General features: G+C 41.6%; 1 protein-coding gene across 1 annotated transcript in view; it reads right to left on the bottom strand.

Moving 5' to 3' along the window:
* LOC146363499 (chloride channel protein 1-like) overlaps positions 1–21,900 on the bottom strand; it is a 54,727-nt gene that overhangs the window by 25,431 nt on the left and 7,396 nt on the right. The window contains exons 2-16 of the mRNA XM_084919745.1: positions 20,782–21,079; positions 20,566–20,697; positions 20,225–20,353; positions 19,137–19,270; positions 18,944–19,021; positions 18,765–18,843; positions 18,359–18,484; positions 17,865–17,949; positions 15,415–15,516; positions 15,166–15,250; positions 10,288–10,443; positions 2,602–2,671; positions 2,288–2,398; positions 1,117–1,330; positions 617–750 (exon numbers count right to left, since the gene is read on the bottom strand). Coding sequence (XP_084775871.1) covers positions 617–750; positions 1,117–1,330; positions 2,288–2,398; positions 2,602–2,671; positions 10,288–10,443; positions 15,166–15,250; positions 15,415–15,516; positions 17,865–17,949; positions 18,359–18,484; positions 18,765–18,843; positions 18,944–19,021; positions 19,137–19,270; positions 20,225–20,353; positions 20,566–20,697; positions 20,782–21,079 — 1,933 coding nt within the window. The remainder of the gene's footprint in view (positions 1–616; positions 751–1,116; positions 1,331–2,287; positions 2,399–2,601; positions 2,672–10,287; positions 10,444–15,165; positions 15,251–15,414; positions 15,517–17,864; positions 17,950–18,358; positions 18,485–18,764; positions 18,844–18,943; positions 19,022–19,136; positions 19,271–20,224; positions 20,354–20,565; positions 20,698–20,781; positions 21,080–21,900) is intronic.

Here is a 21,900-nt window from a genome sequence, read left to right as displayed (position 1 = left end):
CGCTCAGGTGCATCCGCCTCCTTGCAGCGGCACCGCAGACCACGCTCCGCTACACACATTAACCAGGTAAAATAAATATTTATGCAAATATTTTGCAAATATTTCTTTTTCATTGTTTAGTAGCATAGGGCTTATTTCCAGTTTATTTTTTAAATTCAGGTCAAGGTTCGGCTACAGTCTCCGAAAGCCCAAAGGCGACATAAGGATGACGGCTCACAGCATTTTTTATTTGGTAAATGGATAATTTAAGTTTAGCTTCATATTCATTTAAAAGAGACCTTCAACTCGGCATGTTTCTTTTTTGTTATAATTTTTTAAGAGTTTAAAATGTTTGTGTCCATTACATAAATAAAATTTTATTTTCTCTGTAGCACTTTATGGATTTCATACGCAACACACTATAGATGTTTATACAAAGCATAAAGGTAAAAACAAATAAACAATATATACAGTGTTATCTTCATTTTAGATGTCAAAAAGTATTTGTAGCTCCCAGTGTTTTCTTTTCTGTGGAAACTGGGTCCAAATGGCTCTTTGGGTGTTAAAGGTTGCCGACCCCTGATCTCTATAATCCCCAGTCGAAATAGCAAGGAAGGCGCTTCATCAGTCTGTTTACCTTTTGAGTCGACCAGGGGGATCGATTTGAGTGAGGTGGAGTCCAGCAGGAGTTTGACTTCTCGGTATGTGGACTGAGACGACATAAACTTCACCGTCCTCACCATGATGTCCTCTACAAAGATGTTGTATTGGCTGTGAAACAGATAAACAAAGCTGGAACTGCTACACAATTTTAGAAAGCACTGTACAAGAAAATTACCCTTCATCGTTACCAAGAGGCACAAATTACATGTTTCAGCTGCATGGCATCTCTGCATGCTGAGGGTCCTTTATAATTGTAAGGTTTCCTCATCTGAAGGGGTAAACTGGAAACCTCTTTTTGTCACTTTCTTTTATTTTCTTGCAAACATTTATTAATTATGCAGAAATGTAATTCTTAATGTTTTTTATCCACCAACAATTACACCATTTATTTCCCTGCCAGCTGGAGTTATGGAGGGCATCATATTAAATTTGTTGACATCGTTCCCACAACTGGCTTGTAAAAAGAAAACAGACCTCATGTGTCCGAAGCCAAGCTCCGGCAGGTACGGGAGCTTCTTGACTTGGATGATGGAGTCGTAGAGGGAGGGCTGCAGGCCCTGGGCCACCATGTTGGCCAGGATTACTGCCACCATCATGGGCAGGATGTGGGAGATCTGACCTGTCAGCTCGAAGCAGATAACCGCCGTGGACACTGTGTGAGTCACAGCCCCAGTCAACGCTGCTGCTCCTGCCAGAGAAACGGGATGGGATGATGAGGGTGGGGGAAGGGAGACGTGCCAAAGGAAAGACAGTACAAGATACAGTAGGAAGAGATGGATCACGGAGTAACAGGAAGGAGGAAGGGTAAAAGTATACTGATGGAAAGTAGAAAACGAGATACACAGAAGTTAAAAGACAAGGAAGACTGGAAAAGCAGAGCAGAATAGGATGGGAGCAGACAGGAACAGACTCAAAATAAATAAAATTAAGAGAAAAAAGAAAATCAAGAATGAGGGTGATAATGTTTAAAAAAGAGCAAAGAGAATGAGGGAGAAAAGGAAAATCAGTGGAAGTAAGAGGAAACTATGCTGCACAAGAGTAGATTAATGAGAAGCAATGTAAGGAGATACTGGGAGGCTACAGAGTGAAGGATAAAAGAGAAGAAGAGGTTAAAAAAGGTAGAAAAGGAGGAGAGAAATTAAGGACGGGCTTTTGTAGGCCAATGGGAGCGAGGATTGAAGAAAAGGCCACATTTCTGGGTCAGCTGTTGAGGTGAGGACAGCAGAGCAAACCCAGGGTGACATTTAACTGTCAGAGCACAGCGACCACATGCTCTGATGGAAAGGAGGAAGAGGAGTTGGGATGGAGGGAGAAGATGACAAGAATGGGGGTGGGGTAGCGGATTAGGTGGGGAGGACAAGTTGACAATGAGTGACGACTGGAGGACCAGAGAGGCTGACAGAAGGAGAAGCTGAAGGAGAAAGAAGACGAGGGAAGTGACAGTACAGAAAGAGGAAGAGGGCTGAACACGCCCGACAAGCTGAGGGCACAGGAAGCTGACAGTTAAGGGGAAAAAGATGAGGACAGTTTGACAGTAAGACTTATATGTGAAGCTAAAAAATAGGCTAGTTGCTAAGGTGGATCATAGCCGTGATTAATGAGTAAACATGTGGAGAAAAGCTATGAGGAGAAACAAGAAACTAACCGATGACTGCGTACCCTCCAGGGATGATGCGGTAAAGGATGCCATCAAACACGATCCCATGAGGAAACAGAGTGGCCATGATCTCCCCTACCAGCCTGCCAAATGCAGCTCCTATAGGACGAAAGTGGGGCTAAAAGTAAATATAGTTTAAAAATAAAATACATTAATTATCATCACGTCACTGACAAAGCATGTGAATCATTAAAGTTTAGATAAAGGTTTCTGAACTGTACTGTTTACAGAGTCAGTATTTATAATGACAACCAAAGAGGATGAAGACTTAATATACCAACGCAAAGCTTCAAAACGCTCACCTAGGATGAAGACCGGCATGAAAGCTCCGGATGGGATGGGCATGGTGGTGGCCACAGCAGACATCCAGAACTGCAGGAGAGACGACATGAAACCCTTTTTAGTCAAAAACTCAGAGCTGATGATTGCAACCAATAGAAACCAGATGAGACTTAACTTTCTTACAGTTCAGCCTCTTATCGGTGTCTCCACCTCCACCTGTGGAGAAATACTGGCTTGTGAACCACGTTTAAGTCATGTTAGGGTACTCTGCTTTCACACTGGAAACTCACATATCTGCCTACAACACTATACTGGATTCATGAAATGAGTGTGTGCCTGACATTTGGACAATAAAGCCTCCAAGGACACAATAACTTAGTGATAGGAATCCGAACTGTGGTATTGGGCTGAAGTTTGATTTGGAGCAGAAAACAACACTGGGAATGAATAGCTATTTAATTTTTAGCACATATGATGCATGTGTGTGTCTATTTTTAACTTTCTTTGGTTCATTAGTTTTGTTTTCCTATGTAGGAATAACTGCGTGTGAAATACTGCACATTATGTGCATGTGCTAAAATCATTCTTTTCTAAAAGCTGGTTACAGAAGACATTCGGTGAAATTCTTTTGAGAACATGTGGCCTGAATTCTGGGCAGGTTGTATTAACACAACTTAATAATGTGCTTTAACCCAAATGACACCAACACAAAGTGCCAAAAACTAAAATTCCTCCACCCAGCCACTGATGCTAGATTCAGGATCGCGTCGATCTAGAATCTACACTTTCATGTTAAAATACCTAAAATTACAAACTTTACAGAGAAATAAATATATTTACAGCCACAGTTGTGACCTCTATAGCCAAACTCCTTTATAACGATTGTACGGGGACATATAGTGTAGGTGTGAAGGGTAGACAGGAAGGAGGGGAGAGAGAGCAGGGGAGGTCACGCAGGAGGGGCCATGGGTGAGACTTGAACTGCTGCATTTCAGCCTTGTGGCCACCTGCTCGACCAGTGAAGTAAACTGGTTCCTTGTAGGGGGTGGGGCTGATTTTTTTTTTCCTTTTCTTTCTATAACACCTGTTTAATTTTTACTAAGATTAAAAGTTTGCATTACTACAGGTTTGGCTGTTTTAATTGAAAACTTTCAGTCAGGGCAGTTGTGGCTCAGGAGTTAGAATAGATCGTATACCTATTTGAAGGTCAGGGATTTGATCCCCGGCTCCTCTAGTCTGCATGTCATATCCATGAAGTATGTTTGAACGCTTAACCCCAAGTTTCTCCCAATGCATCCATCAGGGTACAAATGTGTGAATGTTAGGTTAAAAGTGCTTAGCCATTGTGATTAGCCTCACCTGTACTCATTAAAGTCAATGAACTGTGGTTTTGGATCATGTTTGTGCTGTTGGTATAATAATATGGCTTATTGTGCATTTAAATTTACCATTTAAGAAGTATGTACCTCAGTTTCAGTGAAGGCAGCTATTAGCATGAGAAGCACTATTCAGAGTTTAAAAAGCTGAACAAGACAATCAGACAAAACACACAATTTAATTCTAAACCTTCAATTTCAAAAGAAAACACATGAGCTCTTTTTTTTGTTTTTATTTTCAATACATCTCCTTTGTTAGTGCAGCACATCCATCTAATACTAATTAGACTGCTAACAGGAGAACGTTTTTGCACCTTTTTAAGCTCTTGTTGTCTCAAATATCCAATTTGGCATTCGCTCGGTGTGTTACAGAAGTGGCCAATCTTGAAAGCGTGTATACATGTATGCTGTGAGGAAGGGGACCCAATCACCTTTGGGTGTCCTTGAGCAAGGCACTTAATCAACAGCTGCTCCAGTGAAGCTGCAGTAGATAGTGACGTAGCTGCACTGGGTGGCTGCCAACTCGACGTGTGCGTGAAAAGATCACGGTCCTCTGCCGGGTGAACTAAAGCTAAACTCACCCTTCAAATGTCATTTGCACAGTTCGCGTCCAAATAATTTCTGTATTCATCAGAAGGTAACTCCAAAATAGCTTTCCTAATAATATGCTTTCTACTTGGGTGCTGTGAGCTCATCAGTGATAATGAATACCTTCAGACAAGCCCTGGATTTTTGGTGTGCGGGGGTGAAAGTCTGTCTGTTCCAGGCACCAGATGCTAAGCTTTGTCTTTTTCATTCAAATGGATTGGTGGGAAACACTACATTACCATTTTAACCATCCAGATTACCAATTCTACACATAATTTGTCATCATCGTTTGATAACTTAATTACTGTGGAACAAGATAAAAACTCATTAGCACGTCTTTCACAGGGTGGCTGCTATCCTGATGACAGAGGAGACTGCGCTCGGTCTTCTGCTCTCTTTTAATCCTGACAGTCAAACACAATCAATCAGAAACTCACACAAAGAGAGTCTCACACATACAAACACAGTGTCACCCAGCACTCGCTCCTTCATCAGTGTCACAAATCCCGAGATAAATGGGAGTTGAAACACTCTGTTTGCTTCAGTGTTTCAGAGAGGCCAATACAGAGTGGAGTGGAGAAAAGGGAAAGAAGTACAGAGCAATGTAAAGAGATTTAAGTAAAAAACTTCATACAGAGACAAGTGCTACCATAGACTGTATATAAAAGATGTCCATATTTCAGATAAAGTGTGAAGCGTTTTACGCCTGCATTCTTTCTAACAGCCAGCAGGGGGTGACCTCTGTTGTTGCAAGAAGTTAAAATGGTTGTAATTAAGATTCTCAGTTGAGTCAGGAAGGAGGATAAATGCATCAATGCATGTGCAGTGTCCCTCAGTCTCACTGATTTCATTATGCTAAGATGGTGGAAGAAAAATCAGGACTTCATTAACCAATGGGTTATGTCACCAGTGGGTTTCATCAGTTTTTTTATATACACTATATTGCCAAAAGTATTTGCTCGTCTGCCTTCACACGCATATGAACTCGAGTGATATCACATTTCTATGCATAGTTTTTAATCGCGTGGTTTTACGTAGCACTTTCTGGCTGAGTTTCTGTGATTCGAAATCCTTTCACTTTGTCATAATACCACTAACAGATGACTGTGGAATATTTAGAAATGAGGAAATTTCATGACTGGACTTGTTGCACAGCTGGCATCCTATCACGGTACCATTCTATAATTCAGTGAGTTCTTGAAAGCAACCCATGTTTGTAGATGCAGTCTGGATGCCTAGGTGCTTAATTTTATACACCTGTGTCCATGGAAGTGACTGGAACACCGGAATTCAGTGATTTGGATGAGTTTCCGGTAGGTGTTGGACTCTGCCAGGGCTTCCCTTTGTCACGATTCTGTTCATAACCGTTTTGGACAGAATTTCCAGATGTAGGCAAGTGGTGGAAGGCTTCCACTTCCACTGTTTTTCACAAATGATGTGGTTCTGTTGGCTTCATCAGGTGACAGCCTCCAGCTCACACTGGACTGGTTCGCAGCCCAGTTTGAGACAGTGGGAATGAGAATCAGCACCGCCAAATCTGAGGCCATGGTTTTCAGCCGAAAAAGGGTGGTTCACGAGTGTGGGGAGAAGGGAGCAGGCGATCGACAGATGGATTGGTGCTGCGGCTGCCCGATGCGGACGTTGTACCGGTCCATCGTGGAGAAGAGAGAGCTGAGTGTAGAAGTGAAGCTCTTGATTTACCAGCTGATCTGCATCCTTACCCTTACCTATGGTCACGAGCTGTGGGTAGTGACTGAAAGAACGAGACTGTGGATACAAGTGCCGGAAATGGGGTTTCTTTGAAGGGTGGCTGGGCTCTCCCTTAGAGATAGGGTGAGGAGTTCGGCCATCTGAGATGGGCTCAGAGTAGAGCCACTGCTCCTCCAAATCCAAAGGAGCCAGTTGAGGTGGTTCGGGGATCTGACTAGGATGCCTCCGGGCACCCCCTAGATGAGGTGTTCCAGGCATGTCCCACGGGGAGGAGGCCCTGGGGCAGACCCTGGACATGCTGGAGATTATATCTCTAGGCTGGGAATGCACTTGTGTTTCCCTGGATACGTAGGAGGAAGTTGCCGGGAAGAGGGAGATCTGGGCTTCTCTGCTTAGGATGCTGCCACCGTGACCCACCCACTGGTTATCGTTATGATGGTTATGTTTAATTGTCGAACACTCTCTTGGAAAACGAGAGAATTTCTTGCTCTTTTCTGGATATTCATTACAACCTGGAGTGTTTCTCTAACCAGAACTTGGAGAACCTGCTTCATTTAGCATAAGCAGCTGAACTCTGAGCTGCTGGAGAACAACTATGCAGGATGAGGGACTCACTGAAGATACAGCTGATTACGCTCATTTATTTATTGTCACAAGTAACTGTTGCAACGCTCACATGTGCATTTAAATTTAACATTCATGGAGCTTTTTATATAAACAACGATGGAAAGTCAAATCAGGTAAAGGACAAAAGAGAAAGGCAGATTTTGAGTGTGTAGTGGAGAAAAGCTGACAGCAGCAGGAAAAAAAAACCTGTGTGTGTGTTGGGAGTTTCACCAGGCAGCTGCTCTCAGTTTTGGCTGAATTAAGTTTGCACTGCAGGGAGCCGCTCTGCTCCAATGAGAAACACCATAACCGAACCAATGCAGTGAATGATGCTGAGTGACAGCCTCTAATATCCTGTTGATACAATTATCTGTACAACATTACTGCCTAATTTGACTTTAGACAGAAAAACAGATCGAGGCTCTTCGAAGAGAAACGGGTGAGAATACCTTTTCTTTGGAGTCATCTTGGAAATTTAACCTAATTTCCTGAAGAAAACCTAATCTAATTTAAATGGTGAAATGTATAGAGCTACAAAACATTCTGTATACTAGGTTTATATCTGGGACTCTCCACCATTTGACCTTAGAACTGAAGAAGCTTCTCGGATGAGAGGTGAAACGTCTTCAAGTAACTTAAAGAAGTCCAGACGCTTTTCTTTGCAAGCTCCTTTGACTACGATGACCTGGATGACTGAGAACCTTCACAGACATTCTGTATACTGTTTTTTGGATTGATTTTTAAGCATCAGTGACAGCAAGTGTTGATGTTTAAGATGCAGGCTTTATAATCGTTTGCCTCCAGCTGGACTCACATGAAAAAGCTTCGTAATTTTGAAGAAAAATAAGCAAACAGGAACATATTTGTGGTTTTAAGTGGACAGAAACATATAGCATAATAACAAATCACCAAGACAAACATGAACTGACTTCCATGTAGCAGTTTGTATTTTGTATTTAGTGAAATGGTAATGTGCTTTCACACTGCTGTGTGCCTGAGCTGTTGAGAAGTCACAGATTTTCACCAAACAGGAGGCATCGACAGCTTGGCACCATTTTCTGCACCAGCCAACAGACTGTAGGCTGGTCATGACTCAGGAGTATTTAGAAACCAGACTTTGTCTGTCTGGGCTTTTTTTTATTTTATAAAAAAGCAAGCATTACGTGACTTTGGAAGCTCTGGTCACAGCATTTCAAAAGGAAGAACAGCATTGCAGGTTCGCCTTTATCGTCAAAATAGCTTTGATTGTTTTTTTTTTAAAAGATTTGTTTGGAAATGCCCAGAGTTAAATAGAAATTTGTGTGCTCTGATATCTGCGTAGATTCTCAGTCATCCAGGTCATGGTAGTCGTAAGAGCTTGAAAAGAGAGCAGCTGAACTTCTTAAAAGACTCTGAAGATGTTTCACCTCTCGTCCAAGAGGCTTCTGAAACCAAGAGGGAGTCCCAGGGATTTAAACCCTACGGGGGTTGCGCTTTAGGTGGTCGTTCACCCACTATTAATAACGAGCGTCACACAGGTGTGAAAAAGGTATAGGTCATTATCACGAGTGTCCTCTAAAGATTACAATGTAATTTCAGTTCCATTTTATTTCATGAGACAGTTTTTTTTAAATGTATAAATAACATGTAAGTTTCAAGCCCTTGTACACCAGCTGTCTTGGTTCTGGGTCATTGACTCAGCATGTTGAGTTTATGAACTTTACAGGGTTTTTTTAACATCTTCTGATAATTCTCAGTTTGTCGTGTCATTTGTTTAATGTCTCCCTCTCCTTAGTTCCTGGTTATAGTTTTGTTTATATTGTTAGTTTTGTGTTTTAGTATCAGCTCCCTTGTATTAAGTTCATTCATGTCGCTGGTTTCATCATTTAGTTATCACGTTTTATTTCACTGATAGTTATTTGTTCACATGCCTTGTGTTGAGTTTTGCTTGCCATCATCTCATTTTCCCAGACTGTTTGCACTCATGTGTTTTCCTCAGCTGTTTCCAACTCTCATTATCCTCAGTGTGTACATACAGTAAGCCCAGTCAGTCCTTTTATCCTTTGGCATCGCTTTAGTTTTCCTGTCTCGTGATGTTTCTGGTTAGTTTGCTTTTTTGTTTTCCCAGACTTTTTGATTAAGTTGCCTTTTGGACTTGAATTATCTTCATTTTGAGTTACAGTCTGCCTGTCCATGTGCTACGTCTGCATTTGGGGTCCACACTCCACTTTAACACCAGTAAAGTATATATTGATTGCGAACAGACTTTTCAGTCCAGAAAGAACAACTCTGGAAAATGCTTCGACTTTATTCTCCCAAACATCATTTGTGAAGACGATAACGACACCAGAGTCAGTTCAGATTTCAGATCACGTATAATTTTCACAATTATTCTCAACCCTGTTCGGACCCTGTCTGGTTGTTGTCAAAATTCCTTCTGACTGCTGTCCTCTACTCTGACATTGTCTGGATGTTAATGACTTCGCCCATTAATTTGTATGGGTGAGAGCAGTTTCTGCACTTGGGAGCAATCTGAAAAAATGGCCTTGGACATTAAACGATCATTTCAAAGTCTGCATAAGATCTTTAACCAGACAGCCATCTGTATTCAAGGCCAATAGACGGCTGTCAGGTTCTTCATCTTTTTATCCTTTGTTCACTGGTTTTTGCACCAGTCATTGTCCCCAAGCTTTATAGACAAAGGGTTTCTTTGTATCAGTTAATTGTCTGAATTTCATGATTTATACGACCTATCACTCTGCTAGGCTCCTTTGAACTGTTAGACGTCTGATGTTATTTTGAAAGGACTTTACCTTGGTCTATATCGCAGGTTTCTTCTTTATTAGGATTTATTTGGGTTGTTTGTCATGTTCTAGTGCACATTTGCCCACCTTTGTGCAAACTGGGATTTTTTTTACAGCGTTTCATCAACTTCTTCGCTGATTCATTGTCATCCCAGCACCTAGTCCGGCTTTACACACACATCTATGCTCATAAAATATTTAAGCAAACAGCTAAGAAGACAGTGGGAATTCTGAAGCTCTGGGATTTGAGTGTGTGTGTGTGTGTGTGTGTGTGTGTGTGTGTGTGTGTGTGTGTGTGTGTGTGTGTGTGTGCGTGCGCGCGTGTGGCTGCGCTAAAGAAAACCTAAGAAAGCTAGAAGTGTTGGCAGCCTGCCAGCTCTGTTGACCTTGAACAGGAAGAAAAGGAAGAAGACAAACACAGATGTCCCCTTCACCAACACACAACATGAGTGACCTGCAACAAATGTCCCTAATGAAGAGGAGGATGATGACGAAAATGCTGACGTCAGTCGGAGCCTGCCTTCCAACACAAACACACACACGGTGTCGCAAACAATCTCACATAAACATGTAGATGCATAACGCAACTTCGCACAAATACACAGAAAGGATGACAAAACAAAATTTCCTAGCAGTCACAAACCTTCATGAGGAAGAAGAGCACCAGAATGACAAAGACGCTGACATTAGGGTGCAGCCAGGCAGCAGAGCGGCCCAGACCAACCGGTGGAGGAGACCCTGAAATCTTTGTCCATGTGAAGTTGTCAAACAGAGAGTTGATGCACTCTCTGGGCATCAGCTGGAAAGAAAGAGGACAGAGGGGGAAATGAGGTGAGGAGAGGCAGAAGGGACAAAATCTGAGACAGATGGGCAGAGAGGGGAAACTGGTGGAGGAGGAGAAAAGCAGAATATCTACAAAAGTACGTGATTTAAATTTAAGATCTTTTTAAAGGCACTTTAAATAAAATGTAAAGCCAAACCTGCATCAAGGTGAAAATGTGAACACTTCGATATCTGTTCACAATTAACCATAACATAAAAATTAGATAAGTTTAAGAAAATGATTTAAATTAGTTTATTATTGTGAAAATAAAATAAAAAACCTTTGACAGACCCTGAAGTTGATTCATAATCATTTCCAGGCAGTGGTTTCAACCGACAGCAGAGACGGTTATACTTTAACCATTTTTCCAAACTTAAAATTTGGCTTGAAAAACAGCAGGCTTGGCTAACAAAGCTTTCTTCTTTTGATCAGCTGTTAAATCAGCTGATAATCAGACCTCCATTTTTACCAAGTAACAACCTTCATTTTTTAGACAACCTCCAATTGTCTAACAAATATGATGACTTTTCGTGTGGCACACACTGCAAACTATATTCTGTATAAACTTCAAGTATTTTATTTGATGGTTACTTGTGTGTTATATGTGCGTTTGTCCTTTGCACCCATGCAGTTCATGAGTGCACCTTGCTAACCAAGATTGCAAGTGTTAGATGATAAATTAGCACTCTGCCTGCTCATTTTACATATTACAGTAAATGTGACCAATTTCCTTACACAGTCTGTAGTTTTTTATGTACAGGAGTCAGTCAAACTTAATGCATTCACAAATCTGTGAAATAAAAAGTACCCTCACACTTTTCATTTTCAAAGTGTGACAAAACTCGTTGTTTTCAAAGAAATAGAGGATTAGAACACAGGGAAGATATGTAAGAGGTCGTCTACACAAAACAAGGGGAGAAGGTAAAGCAAAAAAAGAACAGGATGAGAAAATTACTGAAAATTAATGAGAAAGTCAAAAAGGAGGGGGATATAGGGGAAGTTATAGCAATAAAAGGTGAAAACAAAAATAAAAACAAGGAGGAAACGGTGAAGGGAGAGAGGAAAGGAGAGCAAGGGAAGGAGGAAATATGGTTAAAGGCGGAGTGAAATTTAAAAGGAGGATGAGGGATAAGAAGGAAATGGACATGGAAGAAGAGGAAGAAGTTTGAGAGAAAAAGGGAGCAAAAAAGTGAAGTGAGGAAGAAAGTCAAGTGAGATAAACAGGCAGGAAGTCATCCAGAAGGCTGGAAGCAGACGGGTATGGGTGGCCGTGTCCAATGAGTCATTCACTTCTGATGACTCATGAATGACTAATTCACTTCAACCGTTTTGCTCCACATTTGCATAGATGCCTCTGAAATTGCTCACAGGAACAAAACGCAGCGCCTCCCGCATCTGTATAACGCCACTGCGGGGGGGGGGGGGGAAACAGCACCAGCATCATTTTGATTTCTCTACTTTTCTATTTCCTGCTCGAGTTCGGCTCGAATCGTGGTCCCTGAAATCCACCGTTTGGAGTGTGAGTGGAACTGTTGAGGTTCTGTGAAAGGCTGCTGTGGGCCTCTGCAGAGCTCGGATGTAAAAGGCTTTCCTGCTGCTTTTTGAAGTTGAGGGTTCATGTCTGGTTCACGACCCTTGTAGCATTTAATCTCCTCTCAGTGAGTTGCTTCTTCTGTCACTTTGCACCGAGCTACCACGTTGGATTGGAAGGATTTCATTCCCCAAAGGGTGTGGATAAAGTCTTTGAGGAAAAGAAGAGGTGTCTGTCAAACATGGACCTGTTCACCAATCTATTTATTTTCCTGAGGAGAAATGATTTAAATTTAGGCATCGCCTGTGTTAGAACCCACAGTGTGTCTTCATTAAAAAGGTGTGACGCATTTCTACAATGAGTGCGTGAATCATGTTGGGGTGTTACTGACTGACATATGCATTAAAACACATACCTGGTTCACACTAAGTGGTCTATTCTGAGCACGTGTGAAACACATGATTAGCTTTTAGCTCTGGGTGGGTGAGCTGTTGATCTTTTCTCTTACCTTGAAAATCCATTTGCACACAGCAGGGCCACAGATGTGCATTAATATGGCGAAGATGTTCAGAATATTGCACATAGGGATATGTGCAATATTCTGATGTATAAGGAAAACAAGTTTTTAAGGCTAAAATGGTAAAATTGAATATACAGTGTTCTGCAAGAGTCTTGAAGAGTCTTAGTTCATATTTTCCCATGAAAATGGAAACAGGTGCAGACATACATTAATCCACAGTGGTCAACAAACTGCCAAGCAGGCAGGAAATGAGAGAAAGGAGATCAGCAGAAGGAGAACATGGGTAGAGTCAGGAGGCTTAAGTATGAGAAGAAAATAGACATGAAAGAAAAGGACCGAGTATAACAGAAAAACATGAATTTTACCTCACAAAACACAGGAGTTGGTTTATTATTGAGTAGGTTGAGTTAGTTTGGTGCATTCTCAGTAAGTCTTTGGGTATCAGAAAAACTTGATTTCTTTCTGTGTTATTTCTATAAATCAACCAATTTTGTCAACTGCTGCCACACATAAGTGGAGCATTAACGTCTATGTTAAAATATTTATTGTTTGACGGCCGCGGTGTCTCCTTCCATGCCGGGGAACTTTGAAAGACTGGGCTCCAAGACTTTAATGAGTGAAGAGCCGTAAACACTGACCCAGCTTTCCAAAAGAAACACAACATAATACTACAATTATTCACATTATATTACTAGATCATACATTTTGCCCAGTCCTGTGTGGCTCGTGCTTCAAAGTTAACCTTACAACAGGGCTAAAAACTGATGTGCCAAATTTTTATATCAATTATTAAAAACATTCGGGAGGGGATGGGTAGCATTTTCTGCCTCAGTGAGTCATGCTGACTTAGGCTACATCCACACGGATGATACATCCATGTACACGGCTATTTTTGAAAACTGAGATTTTCTGTTTTCATTTAAAAAAAAAAAAAAAATCCTGTCCACACGTGCAGTTTTGAAAACGTATCTCTGTCCACATGTAAACACAAAAAATGAAGTCAAAGGCTGTCAAGAACAGGCTAAATCCTAACCGTGACGTAATGTTGGCCAATCAGAAGACTAGAAGCCTGTGAGGGAAAGAGTAAACAGGCCCTCACAAAACCTCAGTACTCCTGATAAGTAGTAGTTTTTCTGGAAAGGCAGCTAATTTTGTGTTACTTTTCAAGTGCTTTCATCATTTAAAGTGTTAATAACTAAAGACAGTATTTTGGATTTTGTCTCACTGGGTCTCTTGGCCGGAGTTTATTCAATAAAGAAACAAACTGAAAATTTCACGTCACTCTGAGTGATTCATAATCATAAGTCACAGCACTGTGAAATATGGCTGGTGGAGACTCACAACTTAGGCATGAACAAAATGCATACAGCATGCATCCATTCAATTTTTAAAAAATTACATTTATTCAAAACCAACACCGACGTTGGCGTCGGGATTTGGGTTTAATGTAGAAGTTCACTCTGACGCCTCTGTCTTTGTAAATGGACGGACAGTAACTGCGTGTTTATATGTAAGCATGTAAAAACTGCAGATAGTCAGATTAACAGCAACAGTATTTTGTCTCTATCCGCCATTGCAGAAATTCATCTCATGTAAACAATAACGTGGTTTTTAAAAATCTCAGTTTTCAGTGACCCAAAACGCCATTTACGTGTGGACGAAAGGTCCAAACGCATAGAAAAAGATGCCCGTGTACGTGTGGATGTAGCGTTAGATAAAGTAAGCAAGGAGCCAATTGATACACAGAGAGCAGAAATACACCAAACTCCATGAATCCCAGTGGAAAAATACGGGATAAGATGAGAATCAACTTTTAATTTCTTGTCACATTTCTCATCACAGGAAACACTCGTTTTCACACCCGTGTCCTATGTTGAAATCAAATTAGAAAGTAGTGTAGACTCACTACAGTCATCCTCCTTAATATTCAGTAACATGAACGGGTTGTGGTTTGTTTACTTTTCCTTTTAGGTCATCGGGGGTCGGATTGAGTTGTTCCACAGGCCAGTTCAAGCCCTCAGGCTCTGTTTTGCTTATGTGTGCATTCGGGTGTCTCATTATTTTCCAGCCTTCTGCCCGACTTTGCTAAACAGTGAGAGAAATTTGGCTTCAAGCAACCAGTGAATAAACTTCTTCTATATATCTGAAAACTTTTCAGCCTTTTATAAACTTAACTGAATTGCAGTCTAATTACACTGCATGATTAAAGTTTGCTGGTTTGTCTCTCATTAGTGCTCAAACTAAGTGTTCATGTTAGGAGCACCCTGCGGCACTCAGAGGTCACGGTTTGTAAATACTGAACTTCAAATCCCAAAACTTGTGTGATGTAACATCAGTGGAGGGGACACAGCAGGCTCACATTTATCATGGCTACTGGACTGTGATGATGCTCTGCACCAAAGGAAACCGAAGATCTAAGAGACCACTGGTGTCTGCTTTCTGTGGACTTCAGGCCAAAGAAGCTCAGATTATGCTTTCAGGTTACAATACATATACGACTACATGAGGATGGTTACTGGACACCAAAACTTTGTGTTCTTGATGTAAAAACAAATGATTACTAAAATAAATAAATTAGCATGTAAATCAATTATTCAATAATCTATAGTGCTTACATAATAAACAGGACAACAAGCTATAAACTGACCTCTCCTGCCATGAACTGTCCAAATCCAGGTGGAAAGGTCAAGGTGGCGATTATCAGCGTTACCACAGCGGGAAAAAGCAGTCGGCTGGGAGGGAAAACAAAAGGAAAGTCAAACCTCTGTGAACGAAACAAGCACCAGTAATTACCCTGATTATACCTGTGCATTAAAGTAATTAAAATACCTACAGTAAGGCACAGGCAGCATGGGCTAAAGTAAATTAAAAGCTGCCACAGCAAAGAGAGGCTCACTGTTTAGTCAGGAAGCGGGTCATGGCATTGGGTCTTCTCATAAACAGCACCACCTGTCTGTTGAGGTAGACGAAGAACGCGCCGAGGAACCCGCAGAAGATCCTGTACCAACGAGAAAGTCGGACACTCATTAATTACAGCCTTAAGTCATTTATTATATACATGTTGCTGTCATACATATCAGCATAGTTTCAAGACATTTGTCCAGTGTCTGATGTTACATTGGGCACTACTGGTAGTTTTATTGGCCAGTGGGGAAAAAAGGTGATTTTGCTTACTTTATAATGCAGTTTCTATCGTGTAGAACAGAGGCGTCCAACTCCAGTCCTCGAGAGCTACTGTCCTGCAGCTTTTAGATGCATCCCTACTCCAACACAGCTGAATCCAAATGGTTGGATTACCTCTTCAGCCATCAAGTTTGGCAAAGGCCTGATAACAAGCCATTCATTTGATTCAGGTGCGTCGGAACAAGGATGCATCTAAAACAGAGGTCTCAAACTCCTCGAGGGCCGGTGTCCTGAAACCTTTCCATGTGTCCCTGCTGCAACACACCTGAATACAATTAGTAGGTCATTAGCAAGACTACAAAACTTGACTGCATGCTGAGGTGGCAACTCAGCCATTTGATTCATGTTACAGCAGCTCATGAGTGAATGAACAAGGTGCAATAAAGGTACTGTTAGAAGTACATTTTTCCAAACAGTTACTTTTACTTAAATTTACTTGAGTTAGGGGTTGCCAGCTCAGCATGCAGTCAAGTTCTATAGAGTCTTGCTAATGCCTACTAATTTTATTCAGGTGTGTTGTAACAGGGACACGTGGAAAAGTTTCAGGACACCGGTCCTTGAGGACTGGAGTTGGACACCACTGGTGTAGAACAACACTGCACTTACAATTTAAAAAGTAATAAAAGCTTTAAACTGAATGTCAGGGAAAAATGACGTTTCTGTTTCATGTTTAGGCTTTTTCTGAGCAGTTGGTTTGCTGTGGTTTTTTTATACTGGATGGTTTTGATTGTAATAACCGTAAAGAGCGCTGGCGTTCCCATCTATGAAAGAAACTTCACCTGGTTCAAAGTTGTGGTGCTGCGTCTTTACTGCTCAGCACATGAAGCAGAGTAGCCTCAAACAAATCAGCAGCCCCTCAGCAAGTAACTGGTTATGACTGAGTAACTAGCAATCACCTTCATTTTCTCATGTCAACCTAACTGTAGCAAACTCTGTGTAAATACTCATCGAGTAGAGGAAATCATAACATAACAGCTGCAACTACATTTTTATTATTCAACTGATTTACTCCATTTTCAGTCTGGTCCCTGAGGACATGTTTGGACATGCAGAGTGAAAATGGTCAAACATATATACTCTCATCCCAAAAGGTTGATTCTGTTCATCTGGAACTGAAAACGCTACGTCCAGATGAACAGAATCAACCTTTTACGATTTAAATACCTGGATGATTGAGCATGCATCAAGACATGCATACTTCATTAGTTACATCTTGCTAGTACCAGGTTGGGCCACCTTTTCCCTTCAGAACTGCCTTAATTCTTCATGGCATAGATTCAATAACATGTTGGAAATGTTTCGAGAGAGATTTTGGTCCACATTGACATGATGTCACGGAGTTACTGCAGATTTGTCAGCTGCACGTCCATGATGTCCACCACAATCCAAAGGTGTCCCTATTAGATTGAAATCTGGTGGCTGAACTCATTGTCATCTTTTAGAAACCTGTTTGAGATTACTCGAGCTTTGAAACACGACATATTATTCTGCTAGGAGGAGCCATCAGAAGATGGACACTATGTGATCATAAAGAGACAGACATGGGCCCCAAAGTGTGCCGAGAAAATATCCCCCACACTATTACACCACCAGCAGCCAATGATACAATGCAGGATGGATCCATGTTTTTTATGCCAAATTATGATCCTGACATCTGAATGTTGCAGCAGAAATCGAGACAAATCAGGCCAGGCAACATTTTTCCAGTCTTGATGAGCCTGTGTGAGTTTTTGCCTCAGTTTCCTGTTATTGGCTGACATAAGTTGCATGTAGTCTGGTCTTCTGCTGCTGCAGCCAAACTGTTTCAGACATTGTCAGGGTGAGCTCTTCTGCATGTAACGAGTGGTTGTTTAATTTACCGCTGCCTGTCAGGTTGAAGCAGAGTGACCATTCTCCTCTGACCTCTACATATTTTCTCTTTTTTGGACATTTCTCAGTAACCCCTGCAGATGGCTATGAGGGAAAAATCCCAGTAGATCAGCAGTTTATGAAATATTCAGACCAGCAATTATGCCACAATTAGAGTCACTTAAATCACGCTTTTCCTTGTTCTGATGCACTTTCTGTCCAAATACTGGTGAGTTGGACATATGCCTTCACAAAGAACAGGTGTACCTAACGAGGTTGCCGGGGAGTGTGTGTGTTTGCTTTCTCTTTGCTCACCCAATGATGGCAAATGCTGGCAGCTCCTGCAGATCAAAAGGGAAATCCATACGAAAGTTTGTCCTGAACAGAGCCGTGATGGTTACTGCAAGAAAAAGAAAAAGTGCCCAAATTTATACCCTCGGCTTTCATTTCAATTCATTTAAATAATGAACTGGAGCTTGTGGTTATTTTAGTACTTAGACTAATATCAGATAACACATTTACTGTGACATACAAACACAAAACTAATATGTGGTGTACTGCAAAGTCACAGGAATGTGTTTGTACAGCAAAATGATTGGTTAAACATTCACGGAGACGCGAGCGAGGCACTGAAACACTCTGCTGCTACATGAAGGAGGAGATCGCCATCTAGTGGAGGGAGAGTGCTGTAACTACAGTACACACATATTGTCAGTGTCCATATAAAGACATGACACTTTGCTTCGTGGAGAGAGGGCTCCCTCTAGCTCATGTCTTGGAAAGTAGTATATATATATTTGCACACATACCTGCATCTTTATTAAACACGGATAACACTCTGAATATGAAGGCACTAAATGTAGCAGCAAAGTATCCTCTCCAGTAGTTTCTTACAGCAAAGTATGTAGATGTTACCTCTATGCTGAAGAGCACACCTGGTGGAGGAAGAAAAAAAGAGCAGAGAATTAGTCATGTATCAGATGTGTACTTCAATCATCACACTAATCTACATTTAAAACCTCTGCAATATGGAAAACTGACTGTAGTTGAACATAATTCTGATATTTTCTGTTTTTGACTCTGAATTTCGGTTTCCTGTGTGCACCAGACTGTGATGAAAATACCCAAAGCAGAGGCCTGACTGTCTTACGTGCACTCCTGAGGGATATGAGTCAGACAAAGAGAGCAGAGGAACACAGGGAAAAGGATGTGTACCTCCAAGCGGAGTACCGAAGCAGCAGCCCACCCCGACAGCACAACCGACCGTCAGGATGTCTGTGTAACAGTATGGATTCTACTGATCCAGAGAGGAGGAGGAGTCAGCATTGAAGCAACATATAAATAAGGAATATTCAATCAGAGGGAAATTCGAGTGTTTCCTGACATCAGCTTACCTGATAAACTCCTGAAAAAAAGGACATGAACCTGCTGAGAACTGCTGCACAGATGCTGGCAATGTGAACAAACGGGCCCTGAGTGAAGGAATAGAGCATAAAAAGAAAAAGGTTAATCAAATAAAACAATGCAATGGTTCGATTAAATGAAACAGCCCGCAAGAAGCTTTTTCATTTATCTGGGCTGACCCACCTCTTTGCCTACAGGCATGCCGCTGCCCAGAGCAGCCGTCAGACCAATGACTTTGGCAATGAACGCCTTCAGAGTCAAATACTCCTTTAGTACCACACCTCTCAGGATGGTCTTCAACTCTGGTATACCAGAACCTAGATCAGAAGGGTTATATTACAAAATAATAATAATAATAATAACTGTTATGAACCTTTTATGACTCGACACACTTTCCTAACCTTACACTTGTCTCAGATGGCTTTGGTGCTGCTGTTTTCCGAATAATTTGTTGCAAATTATCAATTAATTTTCATTCAAGGGCATCAAACACTTCTGCGAGTGGCATTTTATGTCAAATGCTGCTTGCAGAAATAATTACAAGTTTTCCTTTGCAGTCAGTTAGTGATGCTTGAAGGAAAAAGCTACAAAAAAATTCCACATTTGCAGGTTGGAGAAAGCGTCAAAAGTTTGCCAGCCAGGAGACTGTGGGTCATTTATGTTGTGTGTTTGTTTCACTTGGTGGATTCGTTCTTTTTTCCCCCTTCATTGTGCCTGCTGTTTAGGTTTAGGCATCAAATCAAATCCACAGTATTAACCATATGAAGCACAAAATTGATTGCACACAAATGTGAGAGGTCTTTTACAAACGTCCATATGTCCAAAGGCACCAAACCAAAGGAAAACCTTGTGTCTATCTGTGAGACAACAAAACAGCAGTACTGTGTGACACCGTGAGAACGAAAACAGACAGAAAACAATAGCAATGCAAAAACTTTCCCCTGTAAAGCTGCTGTTGGTAAACAAGCATCATAAAGGGCTGAAAGTGTGAAAAATTACAGAATTTCTTCTCACTGATTAGTTTAGATGAATGAAAAACTATTTTGTTGATCGGTTGTTTAATGGCTGCAGAGAAAATGAGTTGGAGATCTTCTCCCTCAGCTTCAGTTCCCTATTTTTTTCTTAATTTCATAACCAATAAGAACCTAAATATTTGATCCTGTCCCAGTATTTAAGAGTGCAGATTAGATTTGAAATGCACTTTTAAATCTATGGATTACACGTTAAGGTAGACAAACACACAGAAGCATGAGAAAGACAGGGGTACAGACCAATAGCTTGAGGGGAAACCAGGTGACAGAAGAGGGAGGAGAAGAGGATAAACATCAGGGGATAGGATACCCAGGCCAGGTACTGCAGGGGGATGTTCCCCCTCAGCTCCCCGTGAATCCACTTATAGGCTGATGCAGGAGGAAATTTAAGGAGGAAAAGAAAACGAGTGTAGAGGCAGAAAAAAGCAAAATCAAAGTAAATTAAAAGAAGAAGTAAAAGAACCAAATTACATGGATAGAAGGAGAGAGAGGAAGGGAAAGGGTTAGATATTAGAAGAGGACAGAAAGAAAAGTGTTTCTTGCACAAACACCTGACTTGTGTTTTTGCTTCACAGTCCTACCTTGTAGACTCTTTGCACTGGCGTAGTCCATTGTCCAGCTGACCAGTGCCATTGTGATGCCCAGGAGAACCAGGAAGATCCAGTCCTCTCCCAACCTGGTCACAAGGAATCGCTGCACTCGTGCTATGCAGTCTGCAGAAACCAACACATCCCAGAAGCTCTAAACGTGGCACTCACACAGCATCATTTTCTGTCTTCACTTTTACCTCATCTCACCTCTACACTTGGAGTAGGAGCGCTTCTTCTTCACAGAAGACGCGAGGTCGGGCTCAGCTGTTTGCTCCTCAGTAGCGTCGGTCTCCATATTGGACTGACGCCTGTTCCGTTGCCTGCTGTAGTAGCTGTATTGATGGCGGCTGTGGTATCCGTTTTGGCCACGGCGCCCATGTCCGTGCCGTGTCCTGGCGTGGCTGCGGTGGTGGGTCCCATGTTTCTTGATCTGCCTCTCGGTCAGCAGGCGTGTGGCCTCCCGTCTGCCGGAGCCTCCTTGGTTTTCTTGGTACTCCCCATAGAGCTGCCAAACGATCAGTTAACAATTTTTGTCTTTTCATGACTCATCCATCAGACATGCACAGGTAGCTCCTGAGACAGTGAGAATGAGAAGTGTTTTCCTTTTGGCACCCTGGCAAAGAAGGGTTCACTTTAAAATTAGACAGGACCACGTGTTGAGCCAAACGGCTCTAATGGAAACGGAAACATGGACTCTGCCTCTAGATTTATCACCGCTGGACAGACTCCATGAAAACTGTCCGGGACATCTGGGGAAGAGATTAATTCTCCCCTGTCACATTTACAAGTGTCTGGGTTTCACTTCAATAAAGACCCGATGGGACTCAAAGTGGTGGCAAATATAATGTAATGCCTGATCTGTGGACTAAAACTCAGATTTAATTAATGTCATTAATGCCTAAAAATATTTGTGATCATTTTCTTCATTTCAGGTTATTAAATGTGTACACAGTTCAGCTCCACACAGATTCATTAATGCACGATGCACTTAAATGCTGGGGGAAACTAGGACACCTGGGCTTTTGTGAGATTGATGAGTTAAATCAAAGTGTGAGGAATGTTCTTCTAACTACTCAGTCTGGCCTGTTGCTCCTATACCAGCCTATACATTTGGTTCATAAGTCTGGATAAATATACTGCCTGTGATTGGCCAAGTACATCCTGTACACAGATACTGACAGAGATTCTGCACACACACACACACACACACACACACACACACAGCCATGTGTTCGAAATAGAGAGCTGCTGAATTGATGGTGAAAATGTTATTGAATTGCCCAAGCATACTTAATACATAAATATGTTGTTTTGAATGAGCTAGAT

This window comes from Perissodus microlepis, chromosome 22 (genome assembly GCF_051167445.1).
Source record: "Perissodus microlepis isolate ML-2025 ecotype Zambia chromosome 22, ASM5116744v1, whole genome shotgun sequence".
NCBI classification, from domain to species: domain Eukaryota; kingdom Metazoa; phylum Chordata; class Actinopteri; order Cichliformes; family Cichlidae; genus Perissodus; species Perissodus microlepis.
The sequence above is the reverse complement of the archived record's forward strand: the minus strand, read 5'-3'. Positions and strand labels throughout refer to the sequence as shown.